General features: G+C 53.1%; 8 protein-coding genes across 8 annotated transcripts; 5 read left to right on the forward strand and 3 right to left on the reverse strand.

Moving 5' to 3' along the window:
- Nucleotides 1-81: 81 nt before the first annotated feature.
- Nucleotides 82-7,102, forward strand: AYL99_05547 (hypothetical protein; the record flags this gene model as incomplete). Its single annotated transcript, XM_018837059.1, has 3 exons — nucleotides 82-655; nucleotides 710-1,008; nucleotides 1,058-7,102. The coding sequence occupies 3 exons, from the start codon at nucleotides 82-84 to the stop codon at nucleotides 7,100-7,102; spliced, it is 6,918 nt and encodes a 2,305-aa protein (XP_018693912.1).
- Nucleotides 7,103-7,683: 581 nt separating this feature from the next.
- On the reverse strand, nucleotides 7,684-9,195 carry AYL99_05548 (hypothetical protein; the record flags this gene model as incomplete). The annotated part of the gene is made up of 1 exon (XM_018837060.1): nucleotides 7,684-9,195. One exon carries the CDS (start codon nucleotides 9,193-9,195, stop codon nucleotides 7,684-7,686), a length of 1,512 nt encoding a protein of 503 aa, XP_018693913.1.
- Nucleotides 9,196-9,457: 262 nt separating this feature from the next.
- Nucleotides 9,458-11,665, forward strand: AYL99_05549 (hypothetical protein; the record flags this gene model as incomplete). The annotated part of the gene is made up of 7 exons (XM_018837061.1): nucleotides 9,458-9,514; nucleotides 9,571-9,587; nucleotides 9,661-9,866; nucleotides 9,946-10,148; nucleotides 10,200-10,276; nucleotides 10,808-10,911; nucleotides 10,965-11,665. The coding sequence occupies 7 exons, from the start codon at nucleotides 9,458-9,460 to the stop codon at nucleotides 11,663-11,665; spliced, it is 1,365 nt and encodes a 454-aa protein (XP_018693914.1).
- Nucleotides 11,666-11,753: 88 nt separating this feature from the next.
- On the reverse strand, nucleotides 11,754-12,296 carry AYL99_05550 (hypothetical protein; the record flags this gene model as incomplete). The annotated part of the gene is made up of 1 exon (XM_018837062.1): nucleotides 11,754-12,296. One exon carries the CDS (start codon nucleotides 12,294-12,296, stop codon nucleotides 11,754-11,756), a length of 543 nt encoding a protein of 180 aa, XP_018693915.1.
- A 406-nt stretch (nucleotides 12,297-12,702) lies between these two features.
- On the reverse strand, nucleotides 12,703-13,563 carry AYL99_05551 (hypothetical protein; the record flags this gene model as incomplete). Its single annotated transcript, XM_018837063.1, has 1 exon — nucleotides 12,703-13,563. One exon carries the CDS (start codon nucleotides 13,561-13,563, stop codon nucleotides 12,703-12,705), a length of 861 nt encoding a protein of 286 aa, XP_018693916.1.
- A 758-nt stretch (nucleotides 13,564-14,321) lies between these two features.
- On the forward strand, nucleotides 14,322-16,214 carry AYL99_05552 (hypothetical protein; the record flags this gene model as incomplete). Its single annotated transcript, XM_018837064.1, has 2 exons — nucleotides 14,322-14,433; nucleotides 14,554-16,214. The coding sequence occupies 2 exons, from the start codon at nucleotides 14,322-14,324 to the stop codon at nucleotides 16,212-16,214; spliced, it is 1,773 nt and encodes a 590-aa protein (XP_018693917.1).
- A 909-nt stretch (nucleotides 16,215-17,123) lies between these two features.
- On the forward strand, nucleotides 17,124-18,116 carry AYL99_05553 (hypothetical protein; the record flags this gene model as incomplete). The annotated part of the gene is made up of 1 exon (XM_018837065.1): nucleotides 17,124-18,116. The coding sequence occupies one exon, from the start codon at nucleotides 17,124-17,126 to the stop codon at nucleotides 18,114-18,116; it is 993 nt and encodes a 330-aa protein (XP_018693918.1).
- A 546-nt stretch (nucleotides 18,117-18,662) lies between these two features.
- Nucleotides 18,663-20,995, forward strand: AYL99_05554 (hypothetical protein; the record flags this gene model as incomplete). Its single annotated transcript, XM_018837066.1, has 2 exons — nucleotides 18,663-20,015; nucleotides 20,069-20,995. The coding sequence occupies 2 exons, from the start codon at nucleotides 18,663-18,665 to the stop codon at nucleotides 20,993-20,995; spliced, it is 2,280 nt and encodes a 759-aa protein (XP_018693919.1).
- Nucleotides 20,996-21,786: the final 791 nt, after the last annotated feature.

Consider the following 21,786-nt stretch of genomic DNA (forward strand, 5'->3'; position numbering starts at 1 on the left):
GCCGCTCCCACCTTTTTTCCTCTTCATCGACGCGTCCGTAATTCATTTTCAGTCAACTCGACATGTTTGGTATGAGAGCTGATGGCGCCAGTGCCTGCTGCACGACCGACCAATGGCTTCGAGCCTCCGCCGTCCTCCATTCTGGCCACGCACGTCGTCCATGGAAACGGAGTCACTGATTTTGACCAAGATAATTTCAATCAGCTGTTGGCTGAGGCACAGGGAGTCGATGATCAAGGCCAACCCAACCTGGGTGCCGACGTTGCCGTCAACCACAAGTTGATCTGCATCGTCTTTCAAATCGGCATCGAGCGAGTCCTCGAAGAAGATCCTTTCCGCTCCACAACCGCCGCAGGTAGGGGCGACTCTCAGTTCAGGACGTGTCTTGAAGTTCTTCAAGTCGCAATCGAAAGATCACCCCAAGTGGTCTACGTGAAGTCAGATGCTCTGGGCACGCCCGCCTCCTCCGGGAATGGACGCCCTCTTTACTCTTGGCTGATCCCGACACTGCTTCCGTTGGTCGCCTCAGATCAGGCAAATGTGGCAAGGGATGTTGTTCTTGAACTATTCGAGTCGATAGTGGAAGCTGACAGAAAATGTACAACCACTTACTTTTGCGATATTGTTCTTGAATTTCTCAGGAACTGCGTGTCAGGTCAGTCACGCGACGTTGTTGATTTCAAGTCCGTCAGATCCTGACTTCGACTAGGCATTCTCAGAGTTGTCGAGTCGCTACCAACTGCCCAGCCGAACAAGGCCATTGTCATCGATGGGGAAGACTTTGCCTCTGCAATGTCCAGAATCACGAATGGCCTCGAAATCAACGTCCCCAGCCTCAAATTTCCCTCCTTGCGACAGCTGCTGCTCGGATTAGCCCAGGTTTTGAAGATAGTGTCAAAACACTCTCAATCGGCGCAGGCCAAAGTTCAATTCCGGAAGGTCTTCTTGCGATTTCGACAGTTCGCTGAAGAAAATGAGAACCTACTAACGGGCAACGACCATGCTGAGGTAACGTTCTGTGGCTCACATCCGTCTATTGCTGCTTACCCTTCGCCAGACCCTCACCCATGACATTCGCATTTTGAGTATCACGCCTCCAGCTCCACCAAAGAAGTTGTTCAAAGATACTTACGAGTCCTGGCCTGATACTGATCGAGCGCGGAAGAGATTACGTTTGTCAACGGATGATGAGAATGGACCGTTAAATGGAACCTTACAACAGAAGATATGCCGCAGACTGACGTCGGAGTTGACCGGGAGTGCTGCTCCTGATCTTGACGGTTTGAGTCAAACATCGTCTGAGAATTTCAGGCGCCTGTCAGAGGAGAAACAGTGCAACGCACTCGGCTTGCTTGGCCTAACCGCGTGCCATCTTGCTTCGCCCTCTTTGGATAGTTATTGTCCGACGTGCGATGAGGATTGTGAAATAACGAGTCCTATGCCAAATCCAGCCTTACCTGCAGGCCAAGAGTTACTCAAAACCTTGGTTGTCCTCATCCAGACAATCTCGCGCCGTTCCCGAACCAGAATAATTGCCATGTCTTCTCTCCGTCGAATTATCATGCACACAAACTCAACTGAAGACTTGAAGCTCAGCCAAACGCCTGCTGGTGACTGGTGCCTCCAGTCCCTCAAGAGCTCCTCCAGAGACCTGAGAATAGTAGCGGGCAGGACTTTGCAGGCCTACGTGATGAGAAGAAAACATCATGACTTGTCTCTGGCGCGGGAAAACAGAATCACAGCATTAGACTTTCTCGACAGTTTATGGCAGAAGGGAGATGCTTCCCTACAAGAGACTACAGTCATGGCTCTGACACAGGTCGCCAAGGTTGTCGGAGACGAAGAATTAAATATCATCCTGGTCCGACTCGTGGAGTACCTTGGCCACACCAACCCGTACCTCGGTGGTTTGGTATATGCTGAGATCCAGCATCTTGCTCAATCCCTGCAAACTTCAGTGTGGCTCCTCTTTTGGCCATTCTGGCGGACTCTCGGTGTGGTATTCGCGAAGTCTTTGATGACTCGCCCCAATATTGCACATCAATTATCCGATCTGTTGGGTATGGACATTACAGGTTTGATGGGGCACGCTGCCGAATTCGCTCTACCATATCTGGTCCTGCACAAAGCCCGTGAAGTGATAAGGAAATTCGCCGAGGCGAATGGGCAGTCAACGACTCTCTTCGAGCTCTGTACACAGCGACAGAATCTTATCGCTATCCTGTCCTTTCTGCTCGTACAGCCATTCCCTGAGGCGGAACAATCCATCATTTCAATCTTATCAGAGGTATCTGAAGACTTTGGCAAGACTGATCTGGCGGAATGGGTCGCCCTGGACCCCATCCACATTACCTGCGAACTCTTAAAGGCCATCGGGGATAGTGGTCAAGGCAAATCTTCCCGGATTTATCAGGCTTTGCAGCTGCTGGCACAACTAGTAGCTCGCCAACGTGGACAATCATCTGGCACGAGACGCAGCGATAGCATGGGAACCTTTCTCGAGAATAATGTTCTCGCGATCGTCACCTATTTCACTGTTCTCCTGAACGATCTGGAGGCAAAGGAGTCAAAGGTCGACAAGAGGCGATGCCTCGCCGCCCTCGGTGAGGTAGTCAAGCTAGGCAAAGGGCGGATTGTGCGAGCTCTTCCTCAGATTTGTGCTTGTCTCAGATCTGGATTAGATGACCCCGAACTCTGTGATGCTGCTTTTTCCTCTTGGGCTGCCATGGTCAAGTCACTCAAGAGAAACGATTTGAAGCCCCTGGTGGACCAGACCCTGGCAATCATTGTCCGGACGTGGGATACACTCGACAATCAATCCCACAGTCTGGCATATGACCTTGTCGGCGATCTGCTCAAAAATCACACCGACATCGTGCGTGATCACTTCGCCACAATGCCGTCATTAGCCTCGATCCCGGTCATGGCCAAGTTTGAATCCGAGATAATGGCTCTCAAGGGTCAAATGGACGAGCGTCACCAACTCATTGCTTATGTCCAAAGACTACAGGACGAGAACATTGCAGTGGTTGAACAGGCTTTGGTTGAGTTAGCGCCGCTTCTATATCAGAAACAGGATCTTCTCCAGAGATCTATCCTCAGAGAACAACCCGATGAGTTCGTCGCCGACTTGACTCGTGCATTACTGGATTGCTGCGTGAAGTACAACACAAGCAATGAGGTCTCAAGGCTGTGTGGACAGTGCCTGGGCAGCATAGGATGCATGGATGCCAGCAAGATCGAGAGCGTGAGAGATCGCAAGACGATGGTCGTACTGGCGAATTTTGTAAGTGCTGACGAGGTGATTGAGTGGATTTTCTTCTTCTTGCAGCATGTCCTGGTTAAAGCCTTTCTGTCTGCGAATACCACGCGAGCTCAAGGCTTCCTGGGCTGGGCGATGCAGCAGTTCTTGAACTCTTGCCGGCAGGATACGTCGTCGGACGACTCCGGCAATCTGGCCTCAAGCCTGTGGAATCAGCTGCCTGAATCGACTCAAAATGTATTGACACCCTTCATCAGCTCCAAGTACACGGTGCAGGAGGTTCGGGCTCCCGAACAGAGCCATTATCCTCTTTTCACGCCTGGCATGAAGCACCGCGATTGGCTGCGAACCATTACATTGGACTTCCTTCACAGAAGCACCGGAGACAACGTCGAGATCATCTTCTCCATATGTTGTCGCATAATCCATGGTCAAGATACTTCCATCCCGGCTTTCCTTTTGCCGTATGCCGTCGTCAATCTCATTGTCAGTGGCATAGAGCAGGACAGTCAAGATATTGTTGCCGAGGTCAGCTCAATTCTCAGCCAGCCGCTGGACGGTCATGATCGGAGAGTGCAGGACGACATCAAGTTATGCAGTCAGACAGTGTTTGAAGTCCTTGACTACATGTCCACATGGCAACAACAGAAGCGCAAACAGTATGCCATGGCTGTCTCAAAGGCAGATCGTGGGCTCCATGATCTGCTTTTGGGCAAAGCAGCCGACCAGATACGCAGTATCGAGCGGGTGCTAGAACAGATTCCGCCCGACGTGCTAGCTCGACGAGCCTTGGAATGCCGATCGTACTCTAGGGCCCTGTTTCACTGGGAGCAGCATATCCGCAAATGTAAAAAGGACGACGTTGAAGCTGAGCTCCAGAGGCTGCAAGACATATATGCCCAGATTGACGAACCCGACGGTATCGAGGGCATTTCTTCTCGGATGCACGTGCTCGATATCGAACAGCAGGTCTTGGAGCACAAAAAGGCAGGTCGGTGGACCGCTGCTCAAAGCTGGTATGAAATGCAGCTTGTCGCTTCTCCAGACGATGGTGATGCGCAGAAGAACTTGATGGCCTGCCTCAAGGAATCCGGGCAATATGACGCCCTCCTCCATCATTTCGACGGCATCAAGAGCCGCAGCAGCAGTTCCGCAACTTTACTCGCTCCTTATGCTCTTGAGGCCTCGTGGGCAACAAGCCGCTGGGATCTCCTATCCAGTTACATTCCTCAGGAGGTTGGACATGATTTTGCGTCTCACGTTGCAGAAATCATGCTGGCTGTCAATAACAACGACGGCGCAAGGGTAACTCAGCTTCTCTCAGAAGTATATCGCAGCACCGCCTCCGAACTCAACCCCAACAGCATTTCTTCATTCCAAGCTAGCCACGACACGCTTCTACGCTTGCATGTACTTAATGATATGCGACTAATCGCTGAAAGCCCCAAAGAGAATCGCGCCGTGGTTCTAGACACCTTACGCGGTCGTCTCGATGTGCTGGGATCTAACGTTGCCGACAAACAGTATCTCCTGGGGATTCGCCGCGCTGTAATGTCACTCAGACCAGACATGTTCGCCTTGAACGATGTTGCAGCTGCATGGCTGTCGAGCGCCCGACTCGCCCGCAAGGCACGTTCAACCACTCAAGCCTTCAATTCCGTTCTCAAAGCTTCTGTGCTTGGCGATAAGTCTGCAGCAATCGAACAAGCGAAACTGATGTGGTTAGAAGGACACCACCGAAAGGCCATCCAAACCCTTGAGGGAGCCATCGAGTCAGGTGCATTCGTAGCCCATGACTATATGACTGACAGTGGACCGACGACAATGACGGTGGAACAGCGCCACTCTCAAAACGAAGTTACCGCCAAAGCGCACGTTCTCCTCGGGAAATGGTTGGCACAAGCTGGACAAACCCAATCCGAAGTCATCAGGAAAACATTTAGGAAAGCCACAGAAACCTTCAGCAAAGGGGAACAAGGCTGGTACCACCTTGGCCGCTATTACAACAAGGTCCTCGACTCGGAAAGAGCAATGCCTCCCGGCAAAGAGAGTCAAACATATCTTACAGGAGAAACGGCCAAACATGTTATCGAAAACTATCTGAGATCGCTTCTCACGGGTAGTAAATATGTTTTCCAAACTCTGCCGAAAGTGTTGACGCTCTGGTTCGAGCTTGTAGATGGGATGGACCTTCCAAGGGATGACCGACGAGGTAGCGCTGAGTTTCATTCCAAAGTTGCGGCACAGCGAAAGCGCATTATTGAAGAGACGAATAACCAGATCAAGAAGTATACCGACCGTCTGCAGCCAGTCTTACTGTACACCATTCTGCCGCAGATTGTTGCTCGGATATGTCATCCCAGCAAAGTCGTCTGCGAGATTCTTAGCAGTATCGTGGTCAAAGTGGTGAGAGCGTTCCCACAACAAGCATTCTGGACGTTATTGGCGGTGGTTGAGTCACAACAGAAGGAACGGGCAATCAAAGGGTTGAGCATCGTCAACAAAATCGTCGAGGTCACGAAGAAATCCAGCAAGGACTCATCCGCCGCCGAGCTCAAGAGCATGTTCACCAGTGGTCAAAAGTTCGTCAAGGAACTCCTTCGCGTCTCTGAATTCGAAATCAGAAACAAAGTCACGAAAATCAGTCTCGCTCGGGAACTGGGTTTCAATCACAAAATCGCGCCTTCGAAACTGGTGGTGCCTAATCAAGCTTGTCTGATCCCCAGCATGCCCACAAGCTTCGAACCGGCGCAGCTGAAGGCATTCCGCCCATTCGCTAAAGAACCCATCACCATCAGCGCCTTTGTCGATGAGGCTCTTGTTTTAGCCTCTCTTCAGAAGCCCAGAAAACTTACGATTCGTGGATCGGACGGCAACATGTACTCCGTTCTTGCCAAACCGAAAGACGATCTCCGCAAAGACCAACGCCTCATGGAATTCAACAACATGATCAACCGCTTCCTCAAACGTGACGTCGACGCCGCCAAGCGGAGGCTCTATATTCGCACCTACGCCGTTATCCCGATGAATGAAGAATGCGGCTTGATTGAATGGGTGGACAATCTCAAAACTTTCCGAGATATCATTCTCAAGCTGTACAAGGACAAGTCCATCCACCCGAACTACATCGAGATTCGGAACCTGCTGGACGAATCCTGCTCAGGCGATCCCGAAAAGGCGAAGATCTTCACGACGACAATCCTCGAGAAATTCCCACCCGTATTCCACGAGTGGTTCGTCGAGAGTTTCCCCGACCCGAGCGCGTGGTTCAATGCGCGATTGCGATACACCCGGTCCGCGGCGGTCATGTCGATCGTGGGCCACGTGTTAGGCCTGGGCGACCGGCACGGTGAGAATATTCTGTTCGAAGAAGACAACGGCGGGACGCTGCACGTGGACTTCAACTGCCTATTCGACAAGGGGCTCACGTTCGAGAAACCCGAGATGGTGCCCTTCCGGCTGACGCACAACATGGTCGACGCCATGGGCGCTTACGGCTACGAGGGTCCCTTCCGGAAGTGCGGCGAGATCACGCTGACGCTGCTGCGGTCGAACGAGGACGCGCTGATGACCATTCTCGAGACCTTCCTGCACGACCCCACGACGGACTTCATCAACTCAGCCGCCGCCGGCGGCCGCAGCAGCCGGAAGAAGGTGGTCGCCGGCGTGCCCAGCACCCCCGTCGAGGTGCTCGAGGGCGTCAGCGCCAAGGTCCGCGGCATGCTGCCCGGCGAGTCCGTGCCCCTGAGCGTCGGCGGCTACGTCGACGAGATGATCAGCCGCGCTACCGACCACCGCAACCTGTGCCGCATGTACATCGGATGGTGTGCTTTCTTCTGATGCAGCCACCTGTCGTGGTATGGTTGTGACAATTCAAGATCCGATCCGTGATCAATTAATACCTGTTCGTTCCATCGAGGTCTGCGTGCTGAAGATGAGGTTCCTCTGGCTTATGCGTGATTGGATTATGGATGACGACGACGACGACGACGACGACGACGATGATGATGATAATGATGGCGAGGATGGAAGAGACTAGTCAACATAGAACAAACAAATGTTCGATCGACGAGTTAGTCCAGTGATTCTACCATGTGTATGGAACAGTCGGTTATCGGGGAGGACGGGGCTGTACTGTCGGTTGGGCAGCATCACGATTTACGCTTGTTAATGAGCATGCAGCAGCCTTGTCACTGAGTATATATGCAGACAGACCAAGTCTTGATCCGCTTCCGTAGCGAGCAAACATTTCTTCTCCATTTGGTCTCCTGGCTTGTCTGTCTCTCGTTGCTATATGATACCTTTTTGCTCTACGGGGCAACTGGGAAGGTCCCATTTACAGCTCAATCATAATCCAATGCCCATCCATCATGAGCCACGTCAATACGAGATAGGGTAGCTAACCCCTGTCGCCAACTCATTCATTCATTCTGCACAGGCGAAGATGAAAACATGTCACCGGCATCCAGACCCTGGGACTCTTGCTTTTCCTCCGCTGTTTCTTCAATGCTGTCATCACCAGGCCTGGATCTTTGTGCGTCTTCGCTCTCGGATGCTCCAGCCTCATACGTTCGACCAGTGGTGGTGGTGACGGTTGATCTCGGGCTAGCAGGGTCCCGTTCAAGCTCAAGCTGCCCAGAAAGCCCCAGCCCGATTGGTGCTGTACCTCGCACAGGAGATGAGGAGAACATGTCTGCGCCATCGGCTCCGTCAGCTCCATCGGCGACAGCTGCGGCAGGAGGCGTCGCTGGTCTGACCGCAGGTGCTGAAGATGTCGGAGCTTCGCGGGCGACATGTCCCCGTGCTTCCTGCTCGGCGATCAACACATCTAGTTCGTCATCCTGGGTCAACTCCTGATCTGCTGCTGAGCTTGGGCGATCTTTGTTCTGCGTACTCGATGCCTGTATGCTGCTGAGCTTCGATTGAGCAGTGCTGGGTTGCATGCGCGCTTCTTGCTCTGCAAGCAAAGCATCCAGATCGTCCATTTCTTCATCCTCGTCGCTGTCATCTCCGCCAAAGGGCGAAGGTTTGAGTTTCGGCGCAAATGTCGACGTGTGCTGAGATGTAGGAGGGGGCGGAGGCGCACGCCTCATTTCCTGCTCGGCCAGCAAAGCGTCAAGATCATCATCGCCCTCGGAATCGTCGTCCTCTGTTGGTTTCGAAACAGCCACGGGACGCGTGGTAATACGGGTCTCTTGCTCGGCCAGGAGAGCATCGAGCTCGTCGTCGTCCGGGAGGATACCATCATCCTCCCCATTATCCGCGTTGTTGTGTAGGTCCGGCACGAACAAAGAGTCATCCTCTGGGCCAACGTCGGCATTCGCAGCCTCTGGGCCCACGTTATCTGCCGCAGGCTGAACCCCGACAAACAAATCATCTGCTTCCTTGTCCGCTTCTTTCTCTCGGTCTGCTATCTTGTTTGCCTCTCTGTCTCTAATATATCCCGGCTTCCCTTCATCGATCCACTCTTTCCTCATGATCTGCATGCGTCGGCTGTGCCCGACTTTCTCGATCAATTGTAGTCCGTCGGCGAACTTGGCCCGCGGGTAGAGATTGTCCAGCCATAGCTGGTAGTAATTCAAGAGTCGTGCGACGTCGGAAAATTCGTGGCCCTTTCCCTTGAGACGCAGCTTCTTGGAGAATTTCCCGGAGCGTGCGTCGGCGCGGAGCTTGGGGATTCCTGGCGCCGACAGGAGTCTCGCTTCGTCGAGTTTTGAGATCGGTTTTCTCTTCTTGGTGACTTTGACCTCTTCATCTAATCCCAGGCTGGCATCCAGCAGGTCATCTGCCTTTCGTTTGAACCCGGGACTCGATGACAGGCCTTCCACACCATCTTGCTGCGTTGGCCGGTCATTGAAGGGATCGTCATAGTCAAAGTTGTCGAGGTTCAAGAGACCATCGACGGTTGACGCAGTCAGCGGATCTGCTGCCATATTGTAGTAGATTGTGCGTGAGCAGAACTCGTAGTGAAGAGGTTGAGTTGAGTCGTAGTTGATTGTATTGACGACTTGGGAAACGCGTTTCAATGAGTTTAAGACGCGTCGTGACTCGCCATACAAAGTACGTCATTTGAAACTATCAATCTAGTCCCAAATACCTCTAGCGCCTTGGCATTCACTCCAAGCTCCGCATGCTCGTTGAACCTCAAGATCCAATGCTGAGGAGCGTCTACAAGTGAGGACTGTCGCTGCAGCCATGGCCGACGAGCAGAAGGTGTTTATTCCCCCCAAGCGGGTGAACACTGACTATCCGGTAAGGTCGAACGACAACTAAAGCACAGAACAAAGCTGACATCCCCCCGACAACAGATTATCGATACAGATCCGTACGTCCCTCCCCCTTCATCACCCTGTTTCGAAGCTTCCCGCGATCTGTCATTGACACGTTGATATCTTCAGTCACTGGAGAAGGGCGTTTGGCTATGCAAGAGGAGAAGACTGGTTATATGGAGCCGGAATGGCCGCCGTGGGGCCGGCTTTCATGCTTGTCACCGAACGATACGCTCCTTCGTTCGCCGGCAAAGGCGCTTTTCCCATGGCCTTCCGACTGGGCTGTGCCGTCGGCCTACTCGCAGGCGCAGGGCTGGTATACCAGAGGAGTTGCTGTAGGTGTCTCCCGCCGCGAGAACGAGTGCGCGGATTGGTCTTAGTTGAGCTTGGGACTGACGAAGGTGGCGACGACAGTGAGATTCTACGGCTGGACGGAAAACGAACGGGAAGTCAAGATGGACATGAGAGAGATGGTCGACAAAGTCAAGAGAGGGGAGCCGCTGTATGGCAAGTCAGATCTCACCCCTTACATGCAAGGTGTCGCGGCGCGGAACAGCAGATACTCGGCGCTGATGGCGAACGTGGTACCGTGGGCCAATTTTGTCAACCACAACCAGGTGAGTATAGTCCCTGAACGGTCGAAGATGTGACGGGCTGACCTGTTTTAGCACGGTGTGGACACGGCCAAATATTACCAGCAAGCAGAGCGAGAGTTGGAAGCTGAGAGGTTATCAAAAGCCGGCAAGTGAGTGATGGAACTTTGGAAGACATGAAAATAGAGACGAAAGTTTCAAACTCTGCAGCAAGCACCGACTTGCTCCCACTTCTGCGATTGTACATAAGGCACACCAGGTGATCAGAAAGAATGCCGGAAGGCTCTCAGACTGAATCGCGCACCTCTGGACAACACCTTTCAAATTCTGACTTTTTCCTTCCTTCATTGTGCTCATCTTCTCCTCCGTGAGGTCGAGTATATATACATATATTGCCTGATCGGAGTCCCGGGACACGAACGGTGGGTTAATCCGAGCCGTCCTGCTTTGGATCTCTTGAGACAGACTCTTCTGGGCCCGGCTCTGCCACCTTCTTTCCCGGATAGCTTCCCAGGTTCGGCGACTTGTGAATGGAGAGGCTGAACACGCCAAGGGGTTTGCTTCCCGTACCAGCATTCACACCATGCCAAATCTCGCCGCTCTAACTTTGTCTTCCGGTGAATATCGATCTTTATGGATGTCGTCAAGTCGATCAAAGACGGAATCTGAATATCTCATCCCAGACAAATCTCATCGATTCACCGACTATCCAAATTGCGGGCGCAACCAGGGGAGAACAAATGGGCGAAGGTTGATGTAAGCTACACTTCGGCCGTTTGGGAGGAGCGTAAGTGGCATCGGCCTCTACACTGTCACCCTCGTTTATTGACCTGACTTCAGCTGTCGCTGCCAGCGAAGTGTTCATTGTGCCCACCGTTGTGTCAGGCCAGGGCACGCGTCAACTTCTGTCCATCGCAGACCAAGGCATGAGCGACCTCGGTGCCCAAACGCGTGCATTCGCACAGGAGGCAAAAACTGTTGACCATGAACAAATCGCCATCAAGATCGCCGCGAAAGAGCTCTCGGCACAGTTCCGCGCCTTGGGCATCCTCAAAATTTTCGAGTCGTATGCGGCTTTGATTCAGCAGGTCCATGACCTCGCGGAGCATTTGGCGGGCAAGTTCGGGCAGCTGCAAAAAGTGGCACAGGGCGTGCTGGAGGAGCAGGAGGAGAAAGGCGACGAGCTCACCCAGACGCCGGAGGGGGTCAAAAAGCTCACCATCAGCCTCAAATGCGTGAGTACCGTCTGGGCCGGCATCATCTCAATATGGGCAGAGTTCAAGAAGTTGAGAGATGAGATTGAGAAGGGCCAGGCGGCTCAACCTCCCTTGGCACAGCAGCAGTTTCGCGAAAACCTCCTCTTGGGCATGGACGGGAGGAAGGGTGGGGGGACGGCGGCGAGCCGTCATCATCTCATAGCAACCCGTCTCGTCGATGCAGAGGCCGAGAAGGCGCTGGTCGAGGAGTTTGTTGAGAAATGCACGGTCGGAGATTCCAGGCAGGAGGCGGGCGAGGATCGGCAAAGAGATGGGCCCCAGTAGGCTTGAGTAGGTTCCGTTCGGCGCCAGCTGTCAAGCCGCCAACCCTGCTGAAGATAGATAGATAGATACCAGGCAGTCAGCGAGTGAATCAGTCTCCTTGGCTCTCCCTCTCCAGGCGCACAACCGCCTCGGCGAGCATGATCAACTGCCTTTGATATCGCCGGTCTTTATTCTGATCCCACTTGTTCGCGAACTCGATACAGCACAGATCCCGAGCCTGCCGGGCGCTCAAGCCCATGGTGTTGTTGACGATCACCGTGAACCGATCCTTGGTTGCGCAAAAGAGATAGACGAGCTCCTCGGCGTAGTCGCCAATGAAGCCACGCACCACGTCCCTGGTGACGCGCTCGCTCTGGAATGTATACGACTCGGTGCCGTAGATGGAGTGGAAGAGCCCCGCGTCGCACACCTCGTCGGGCGCCCCGTGCTTTTTGAGATAGGTGTAGACGTTGAATAGATGCCGGTAGAACGTCTTGTTCCCGTGCCTTTGGGTGCCTGTGAGCTCCTCGAGAAATGCGAATTTGGGGTGAGAGGTGGTCGGTTGGTCTGTCCCTGGTGGTGGTGGTTCGGTGGCGGAGACAGACATGGCAGAGTTTGTTGTGGACGAGGCTGTCAAGGGCTGGTGATCCATTGTGCGACTAGGGGCTGCTGCTGCGTATTACGGCATCTGCTGCCAGGAGAGCATGATTTCATGTACATTGATAGACGACGATAGACGACAGATGAGAGTATCGTCAGCCTCGTCGAGTTGCCACCAGCCAAGTTAACTTGTACAGGCAGACAGACCGTGAACGAGTTGGGCAGGTTACCCGAGCTCTCAATTCACGTTGGTAGGTAAACCGAGAAAAGACTCAGCCTGGCTTTTATGAACTATTAGATCACCCGAGATAAGGAGAGTGAGGGAGAGAAGAGGATTGGCATTTGGTATGTGCGAAATTTACAGACAGATAGATGGTCGCCAACGTCAATCAGTGGGTAGCCCCCTCGACTCCGCCACGACGGATGTATACCACATCTACCTCACAACTGATTCTAGCTCAACAAATCCTTGACCTTGTCTTCCTGTCGAGCTTCTTCTTGAACTTCTCTGTGATATCCTTCATCGCCTCCACCACCCACGGCGTTGCACATGAGATGAACAGTGCGTCGGCTTTGGCGTCCACCTCTGTCCAATCTTTGTCCTGAAGAGCATCAGCAACAGCTTCACAGGGTCCTCCTTGGCCATGATAAGGATAAAGGATGCCCATGCACTTCAGAAGCCCGGTGAGTTTGTCCTTGGTGCGTCTCTGGAGGCCTTCGATGGCACCACGGAGCGCATCGTCGGTGCTGAACGTTAAGTTTGACAGACGGTGTTGCACATGATCTTCGATCTCTTCGATCGTTTGGAAATAGAGGTCGCCGACGAGAAGGTGACGGACCCTAACCTCACTTGAGGGTGTTATACTCGTCGACAAGGTCATCTTTGCGAAGGCAGCTATGGTCGAGTTCATCTCATCGTCATTCTCAGTGGCGTCCCCCTGGCGGGTATCAGGAATACTCTTCGAGTTGGCATTTTGTTGTAAGGACATCACGCAAGCGGGCATACACCCATCTCGTGTCTTCTTTAAGCACATTTCGCGCAGCGAGATTGACTTTTCGAGCCACATTTTCTGCCAGGCAGCGCTGGGGACCCCCGAGAGCTTAGTGGTCATCGATCCTGTCTCGTGCCCGATGACGTCGTCTCGTGAGAACAAGACCTCTTGGACTTGGTCGTTGAAACTGACGGCCTTCTGGGTCGAATTCTTGTAAAGGACTTGGTTTGATGTCGAGCCTGTGCGTAAGCCCGGGATTTGCATTTGTGATTTGGCAAGGGCGGTCGCCTCTACAAGCTTTTGAGGGGTATCGTTGGTGCTGGACATGTCTTTGAAGGAAATGTTTGCGGATAAAGAAGGGAAGAGAAAGTCGTGACGACGCCTTTCTGGTTGACAGCGAGCTGTGGTAGTGGGAAGGAATATATGTGCTAGTAGATGTGTTCAACGGGGAAAGATGGGAATGAGCTGAATCTGAGTTCGAAGCATTCAGCAGAAAGTGCATCCTTATAAGGGAATTTGTGAGGACCTCTGGATTGTGCGTTCCTGGAACCATGGTCCTGGGTCGGCGTGGAGGACCTCGAAGTCAGTTTCGTCAAGTTACACCAAGAGACGAATACAGAGCAGGAGATGGTAGGCTCCACCTATATTTTGTGCACCGATCACACCGCCGGAATAGATACTTGACCTTGTATGTGACGATACGAAGCGGTGCAGAGCTCCGTGAGAGGAGGTTGCTTGAGTTTTCGAGGACTTGGATCAGATCGACCGTGTGGATTCTGTTCCAGCACTTTCCCTTAGTCATCGCTTGGTCAAGCCTCACGTTCCAGTGAGTAGTGAACAGGAACATGTTTCTTCCAAGAGATGTTGTCGGCTTGAATTAATATTGCATATCATGTGAAGACGCAAGAGAAAAAGGAGGCGTCGACGTCACAAGGCCGCGAACCCCTGAAAAGCCCCCGTTGGAGAGGAAGGTGGCCCGATCTCAATTGCGGACAACTTTCATGTTGAACACCAGACGCTCCGAGACAGACACAATACGGTACAGACTCAGCCCCGTGGAATGAGTGTTCCTCCATAGTCTCAAGATGATACTGAGGACAGAATTGCTCATATTTTCTCATTTTCTCGCCTCCCAGGCATGGGCAGCACAAACAAGAGCCTCTGAGTCTTCGCGACCCAGAGGCGTCGGTCCTGAATGTAAGAAATGGCCCTCGATCTCTACACACTCCACATCCTGGCTTCAAAAGCCTCCTTGTGGTGTTCCATGCCCTCAGAGTGTATCAGGGAGCTAAGTATCGGGTTGTTGTCTTTCCACAGTTGCGAAATTCTACAAGAGTTCGCCGTCAAATACGTTCACATGTATATCCAACCCCTCGATATCCATCCCCTTCTCCCGCGTCAACGACGACTTCTGCGACTGCCCCGACGGCTCAGATGAACCAGGCACCTCTGCCTGCTCCTATCTCTCACCTTTATCACCCCCACAATACCACCCCGGGCCAGACACACCTGCTAGCGTATCGATAAACAGTACGCTTGCCCTGCCGGGGTTCTACTGCAAAAACAAAGGCCATCTCCCCGCATATCTGAGGTTTGAGAGTGTCAACGATGGCAAGTGCGACTATGACGTGTGTTGTGACGGGTCAGATGAGTGGGCACATGTCGGGGGTATCAAGTGCGAAGATCGATGCCAACAGATCGGTAAAGAGTACAGGAAAACGGAAGAGACGCGCCAAAAGAGTCTCCGGGCGGCGTTGAAGAGGAAATCCCAGCTTGCAGCAGAAGCAGACCAGCTACGGAAGGAAGTCGAGATAAAGATTCGGGATGCAGAAATTAAACTCAAGGGGTTTCAGATCAACGTCAAGGAGGCGGAGGACAGTCTAAAAGATGTGGAGAGAAAGGAGAAATTAAAAGTCATAAGGGGAGCGGCTGGCGGGAAAGGCGCCGGCAAACTTGGTGTCCTTGTCGGACTGGCCAAATCTCGAGTCGATGAATTGAGGGCCCACTTGGAAAAGACCAGAGCCCAAAGAGACAGCATGGTCGCCCGGATCACGGAGTTGGAGGGCATTCTGGCCTCGCTCAAGGATGAACATAACCCGAACTTCAACGACGACGGTGTGAAACGCGCCGTTCGCGGGTGGGAAGACTACGCCGCGAGGGACACGGACGACACCTGGACCGAAGCCGAAGACCGTGACCTGGCTGCCGTTCTCGCGGAAGACAGTGAGACGAGCGGGATCAACTGGGCCGAATTTGAGCATGACCCCTCCGCAGAGTCTGAGGCCGAATCGGACGTGGCGGCACTCTATAAATTCAGCGCCTACTTGCCGCCATCGCTCCGCCTGTGGCTCGATGAGACCCTGTCTTCGTTCCGCAAGATATTGGTCGAGAACGGAATATTGGCTGATACGTCTGCCGATGCCTCTGCCACTGCCCAAGAGTCCAAAGCCGTGCAGGACGCGAAAAGGACTCTGTCCGACGCAGAGCGGGACGTGCGCAATGCAGAGAACGACATTAGCCGGTTCCAAGAGGATCTCGAGAGAGACTATGGTCCTGAAGGGGGCATTTTCCGTGCGTTGAAGGATACGTGCATTTCCAAGGACAGCGGCGAGTATGAATACGAACTGTGCTTCATGGGCTCGACGAAGCAAAAGCCCAAGAAAGGAGGGGCGCACACGGGGATGGGCAATTTCGTCGGCTTTGACGTGGAACATGTCGATGAGCCCCCAACCACTGACGGCCGGGGACTCGGTACAGGCGACAGGGTCGTCATGAAGTACGAGAACGGGCAGCATTGCTGGAACGGACCGCATCGGAGTACTCGGGTCATTCTTGCCTGTGCTGAAAAGGAGGAGATCTGGAAGGTCAGCGAGAGTGAAAAGTGCGTCTACCGGATGGAGGTTGGCACGGCGGCGGTGTGCGAGTCGCCTTTGAAGAAAAACGCGGGCGTCGACGAGACCAGGAAAGATGAGTTGTAAAAGCTAGAGTTTTGATGGGTTTTCTGGGAAGAACGGCAAGGGGGCCCGGAGTCGACCCAGTTGGTATATCTTCTCATGACAATGTTCAACATTCTCGATGCTCCGACTTGCTCTTTAGACGATCCAGGGTTACGAGCTCATCATGGCCCTTTTTCCCTTCCTAGGACACCGTTTCCAACCTTTTCCCTCCACTTTTTGAAGGGCAGGATCTTGTAGCCCTGTAGCCCTAAAGCAGTTTCAGTTTGCCCGTACCTTAGGTATCATAGACAGACATGGTACATAGATGTCAAGAGACAGCCAGAAAGAAGCTGAGAGCTTGGCCCCCTGACGGATGCCCCTTCGCGGCCAGTTCACCAAGTTGAGTTGAAGTCGAGCAACCAGAAATTTGCAAGAGCATTGGTTGGGCAGAATATCATAAAAGGTGTATCCGGTCCAGTATCAGCGATGTCTCCGAGGCAGTCAGTTATCTTTTTTTAAATTGTTCTGATATTATACAAGATGCTGGAAATACTGCATGTCCGCAAGCTCGCTCGGGGATTCGTCGCTCGGAAAATCGTTGGTCCGCAACTCGCATTTAGAACTTCCTGCAGCGTGCAGCGAGGACCTTAAGACGAGGACCAGTGGTTGGCTCTCTATTGTAGTTATGAGATTCCAGGAGACCGCCACCGGATGGGACTTCGAGACGATAGTAATCGGCTGCCAGAATAGAAGAACAACTCCTACTGCATATGGCGATATCGCCATCCCATGGCAGAGTAGTAATCATATGCCGCTACTAATCAGCGCACTTCACATCAAGTTTGCGACCTGGGCAGACTTCCGGCTGCAATACATATCATTGAACCCCGAAGTTCCAGCCCTAGACACAGACCATCATTCTCACAGGCCTCGTCTTGTTTCCATGCAAAGATGGTATTCATGCCCCAGCTTCCAACGGAGATCCTGGCGCAGATCTTGCGGGATGCAAACCTCAATGGAGACCTTCCAAACCTCAGGTTGAGCAATTCACGTATTTTGGCGTTAGCAACCCGTCAAACTCATATATTGCTCGACGACCTGTGCTTGAAGTATGGAATCAGTCCGCAAGTCCGGAATCTGTACTTCTCCCACAGGGCAGGCAATAAGTTCACATCTGGTATTCCGCAACCGGACATTATCGATGTCATGGCCTTCGGCAATTTTTTGCGCATGACAGGACTCCTTGCTGCAGACTTGGATAGTGCAATGGGGCACTACACCGATACCACTGTGCCTGCCTGGCGGCTCTGCAATCGAGAGCCTTTCGTGCTATTTGCAATTTTCAGCCAGATGCTGAACTCATCTTTGGTGGCTTCACATTCAACAATGGCAGATTTGCTGGCCCCTTCCCCTGATTCTGGGCAGTTATTCTCAAAGCAGTTGTCAGAAAGATTCGTGCATTTCCTGAGACAGGAGCTCATGCTGGAGGAGTTAGAGGGTATCATACGCGCTATCAATGTTTGTTCAACGCGGCTTTGGGGCACTGTCTTCTTGTTCAGGCCTAAGGATTCCACCGTCACCAGCTTTGGTAGCGTCAGCGGAGCTTCGTTCAACATGGATCATGCAATTTTGACGGAGCATATTATCTGGAAAGGCCCACTGTGGGCATCGCAGATTTTGAAGAAGTATGGTCCTGCAGATGCGCGTTTCGAACATCAGACTGCAGGGGGAGCGGAAGTAGACGACAGTCTTGTCAAGGAGGGCATTTGGAGCGGATTGCGCAGTGAAGGGGCTCGGCTAGCAGCGAATGGAGTAGCCCGACTCCTGTGGAAAGAGAGACAGCAGAAGATTGAGGCACAGGTCAGCGCCTCTGCAGAAAGGATAGGCATTGCGGATATGAGATTAGATCCGTCAGTCTGGCGGGGATCCTCAGGAGATATGTAAAGAGGGTGACAGGTTGGAGGGGAGAGATGCATAGGCGTTTAGATTGTGGCGGCGTTTAACCTCTCAGCAACTGAGATGTGGAGGGGGCGCATCAATGCAGGTCATATGCAGGAGAGGGACAATTTAATGATGAGTTGGCATTTGTTCAGTGGAGGGCTGAAGGGCAAGACGCACCATGCAGGGCGCAGGCTGAGAGAGATTCAGGTACAGAGCCGTTATGGGACTAGCTAGGCTCTAGCGTCTTGGCATTGTTTATCCAGCTGCAATCCCAATAACATTGACCAGGGGCAGAGCGAAGGGGAAGCGAAGCGAGTTTCTATCACCGCAACTTGGTCTGCGTGGCCTCTGTCACCCAGCGCAACGACAGCGAGGCGTGCCTTGAACACACGTTCTCCTGCGCTACCAACAGGTCCATCTTGGGATAACATCACTCCCCACAGTAATTACCCTCACCATCATACTGCACTTCTCTCACTTACTCTCTCATGGCTGTCCTTGTATCCCAACCTCGCGTCCGAACCTCTCTCGACATCCCTCACCGACACGATGCCTGAGCCGTTATCTTCCCTGTCGCCCGCCAAGCAGAACTCCAGGTCCTCCCCTGTCAAGCTCGATTCTCCCCAGAAGCCTCTTCCAGAAGCTCTTAAATCTCCTAGCATTATGACCACCACTACCCTTGCGCAGTCCACCTCGATTGATCCTACCACTATTTCTCTTCCTGCCATGGACGTTCCTATCTCGTCCCCTACGCTTTCTAGTCAACCTTCCAGTCCCAGGAAGCCACTGTCGCCCATCAAATACCGCCTACAAGACGAATCAAAAGTCGATAGCTCTCCCCCCGGCTCTCCTGCTGAACCCACAGTTCGTTTCAATGAAGGCCTCACGCGAGCAATCCACGCGATGCAGAAGGACGTGGATGCGCAAGATGGTTGTTTAGACGAGTCAATAATACACCACACTGTCGACGACACGGTCGACGTATCCACGGAATGCGAAACCACTGCCAAGGATGCATCCGATACTATGACCTTGACTCTGAGTCTGGGTGACAAGACTATGCACGATGACACAATTGGAGATCTGAGCACTATCTCTGCCATCCCCACAGACCTGACCAGATTCGCCAACCTGAGAGATACACCGTCCCAATCCCGGCCAGAGCCTTGGTCGCCGTCAAAACAACTCAGACCCTCCGTCATCACCAGCACTCCTGGTACTGCTCAACGTCCCTTACGTCTGCTGTCTGCATCCCGGCGGAGCATTTCATCAAACGAGGAGGATGAGGCGACGCCCCGAAGAAACACTTATTTCAACGACTCCCCAACAGACCTCATGAATTTCACGGGCCAAACGAACATTTTAATGCCACCTCCTGGCTCCGTGCAGCGTCCCAGAAGGAGTCCCTCCGGGAGGAAAGGATTCCCGATCAAAGTCAACCCCAGCCCGGTACATCGATCGCAGGCTTCCGTGGATCGCGAGCGAGCCTCAGGCCGTTCTCCACAAAAGCAAGATCAAGCTCTGTTCGGGGACAAACCCATCCCATCAACACCAGCGAGCCAGAGGCACAGCATGTATGGTGCAACTACCGGGCTAGGAATGGATCTCTTGGATATCGACCTTGAACCGATGGCTACACCACGTTCCATTCCCACCATCACGCCTCGAGAGCTCGAAACCCTTCGATCCGAACTCCAGTCTCGAATCTCAGGCCTCGAAGCGACTCTCTCAGGAAAGGAGGCGGAGGTGATGGCTTTGAAAAGGGCCGTCACTGATGCGGAAGTGCGAGTGGGAAAGACCAGTGAGGAGCTCCGAAACGAGCGTGCCTCTCGGGAAGAGCTGGAACATGCAAAGGAAGAGCTGGAGCGCCGCAGTCGAGAGATGGAGGGGGTCCTTAGGGAGGTCAAACAGAACATCTTTCTCGAGGAGCGGGAAAAAGAAAAGCTGCGAAGCAGGCCGAGGAAGCCGAGCGAAAGGCAGAAGAGCATGAAGTGCGGATCCTGGAGCTTCAAGCCTCTCTTGACACCTTGCGCTCTGACCGTGTCAAGTGCACGCCTAGCCCCGAGAAGACGAGCGCCCCCGCAACCCCCGGGTTGAGCACCGACATCGATTTTGCTGTCAAGGATGCAACAGAGAAGGTGGCTCGCGAGTTGCATGCGCTGTACAAGAGCAAGCACGAGCGTAAAGTGGCAGACCTCAAGGTCAGCTACGAGAAAAGATGGATCAAGCAAGTCGAGCAACTTCGAATGGAGCTCAAGGCGTCTCAGGAGGAAGTGCTCAAGCTGCAAACGGAGAAAGAGGCAACCATGAGCGGCATTATCCCGGGTCAAAGTGAAGCTATTTCCAAGATGGAGGGCCAGATTGAAGAGCTTCGGCGGTGGAACGAGGAGACCAACGCTGAGAAGAAAATGCTCGAGGCCGAGGCAGCAGGGCTTCGTGGTCAGGTCGATTCACTTGCTGCTGAAACCGACTCACTACGGAAGGAGATTGAGCAAGAAAGGGTTGAGAAGGGTGAATTGGTTGCCCAGGTAGATCTATTTCTGACGATCAGTGCTCAGCAAGAGGAGCAGCGTGCCATACAACAACCACAACAGCCCGTGAGTCCACCTCGGAGTGAGGATGGAAATGGGCGACCGAATTCAGCATCCGCATTAGCCAGCCCGAACAGATTCAAGAGCAGCACAAACGGTGGAGAGGCCAGGACAGCTTTGCCAGGACGACCACGACCAGTAAGCATGCTGCAAAAGCCCACGGCTGGGAAATACTCGGGCATTCCAGCCCCTGGGTCGGGCCTCAAGGCACCGTCAAGCAACAGCAAAGCGAGTGGATATGGAGGCCGCATCCTGGAGGGTATTGCCCGCATGGGAGCAGGTGGGAGATAGTTGTCCTGGCTGATCTTGGCTCTTACGGGGTGGTGACTACGAGACTGGCCCAGCCTGGTAATTTTGGATACGACTCGCATGATTGACTCCTGGACGACTTTGATGACAACGGGGGCGGAGCGGCCACGGCGTTTTCCATTGCAAAGGATGTCAAGTGTCTGAGCGATTCTGTAGGTGCGAATAGGAGTTGTTATTGTTGTTGGATCAGTGCGTCTGAAGGCATTCCGAATCAAGGCGAAAAGCGAGGCCGCCCTAAGCGACAGACCCGCTGCCAAGCCCCATCCAGTCCTTCTATACCAGAAATGGAAAAGCTCAATATCTATTACATCTTTGTTCTCCCACCTCCTCCCTCTGCCGATACTCGCACTCAGGCAATGCAATAACTCAAGGAGAACAGCTTCTTGATAAGCCTTCCTTCTACCCCAAGCCGCGGACATCTACCAACTTAACCAAAGCAGATACTCAATATTCAGTCCCCGCATTCAGAGTTTAGCCGGCCGCTCCCTCGCCTGTCCGGCGTTTCAGCCGTCATCGTTCCCAGACCCGAGACGCTCCACGATCTGGCCGAGTGCTAACCTGATACACCCTTTAGCCGTCTGTGACTCCTTCACACACTGAAGCAATCTCATCCGAGCACCGTCCTCCCCAAGGACTGAGGCTTGAGGCTTGGACAAATGGCTCAATGCTCGATGCGGTGCCACGTGCCAGCTTGGCTAAACTGTTTCGTGACATAGCCAGCGCTCGGTACCCTCTCATCCGAATCTTGATGTGCCCACCTACCGTGGAGGGGG

This window comes from Fonsecaea erecta (assembly GCF_001651985.1).
Source record: "Fonsecaea erecta strain CBS 125763 chromosome Unknown Scaff4, whole genome shotgun sequence".
In the NCBI taxonomy this organism is placed as follows: Eukaryota; Fungi; Ascomycota; class Eurotiomycetes; order Chaetothyriales; family Herpotrichiellaceae; genus Fonsecaea; species Fonsecaea erecta.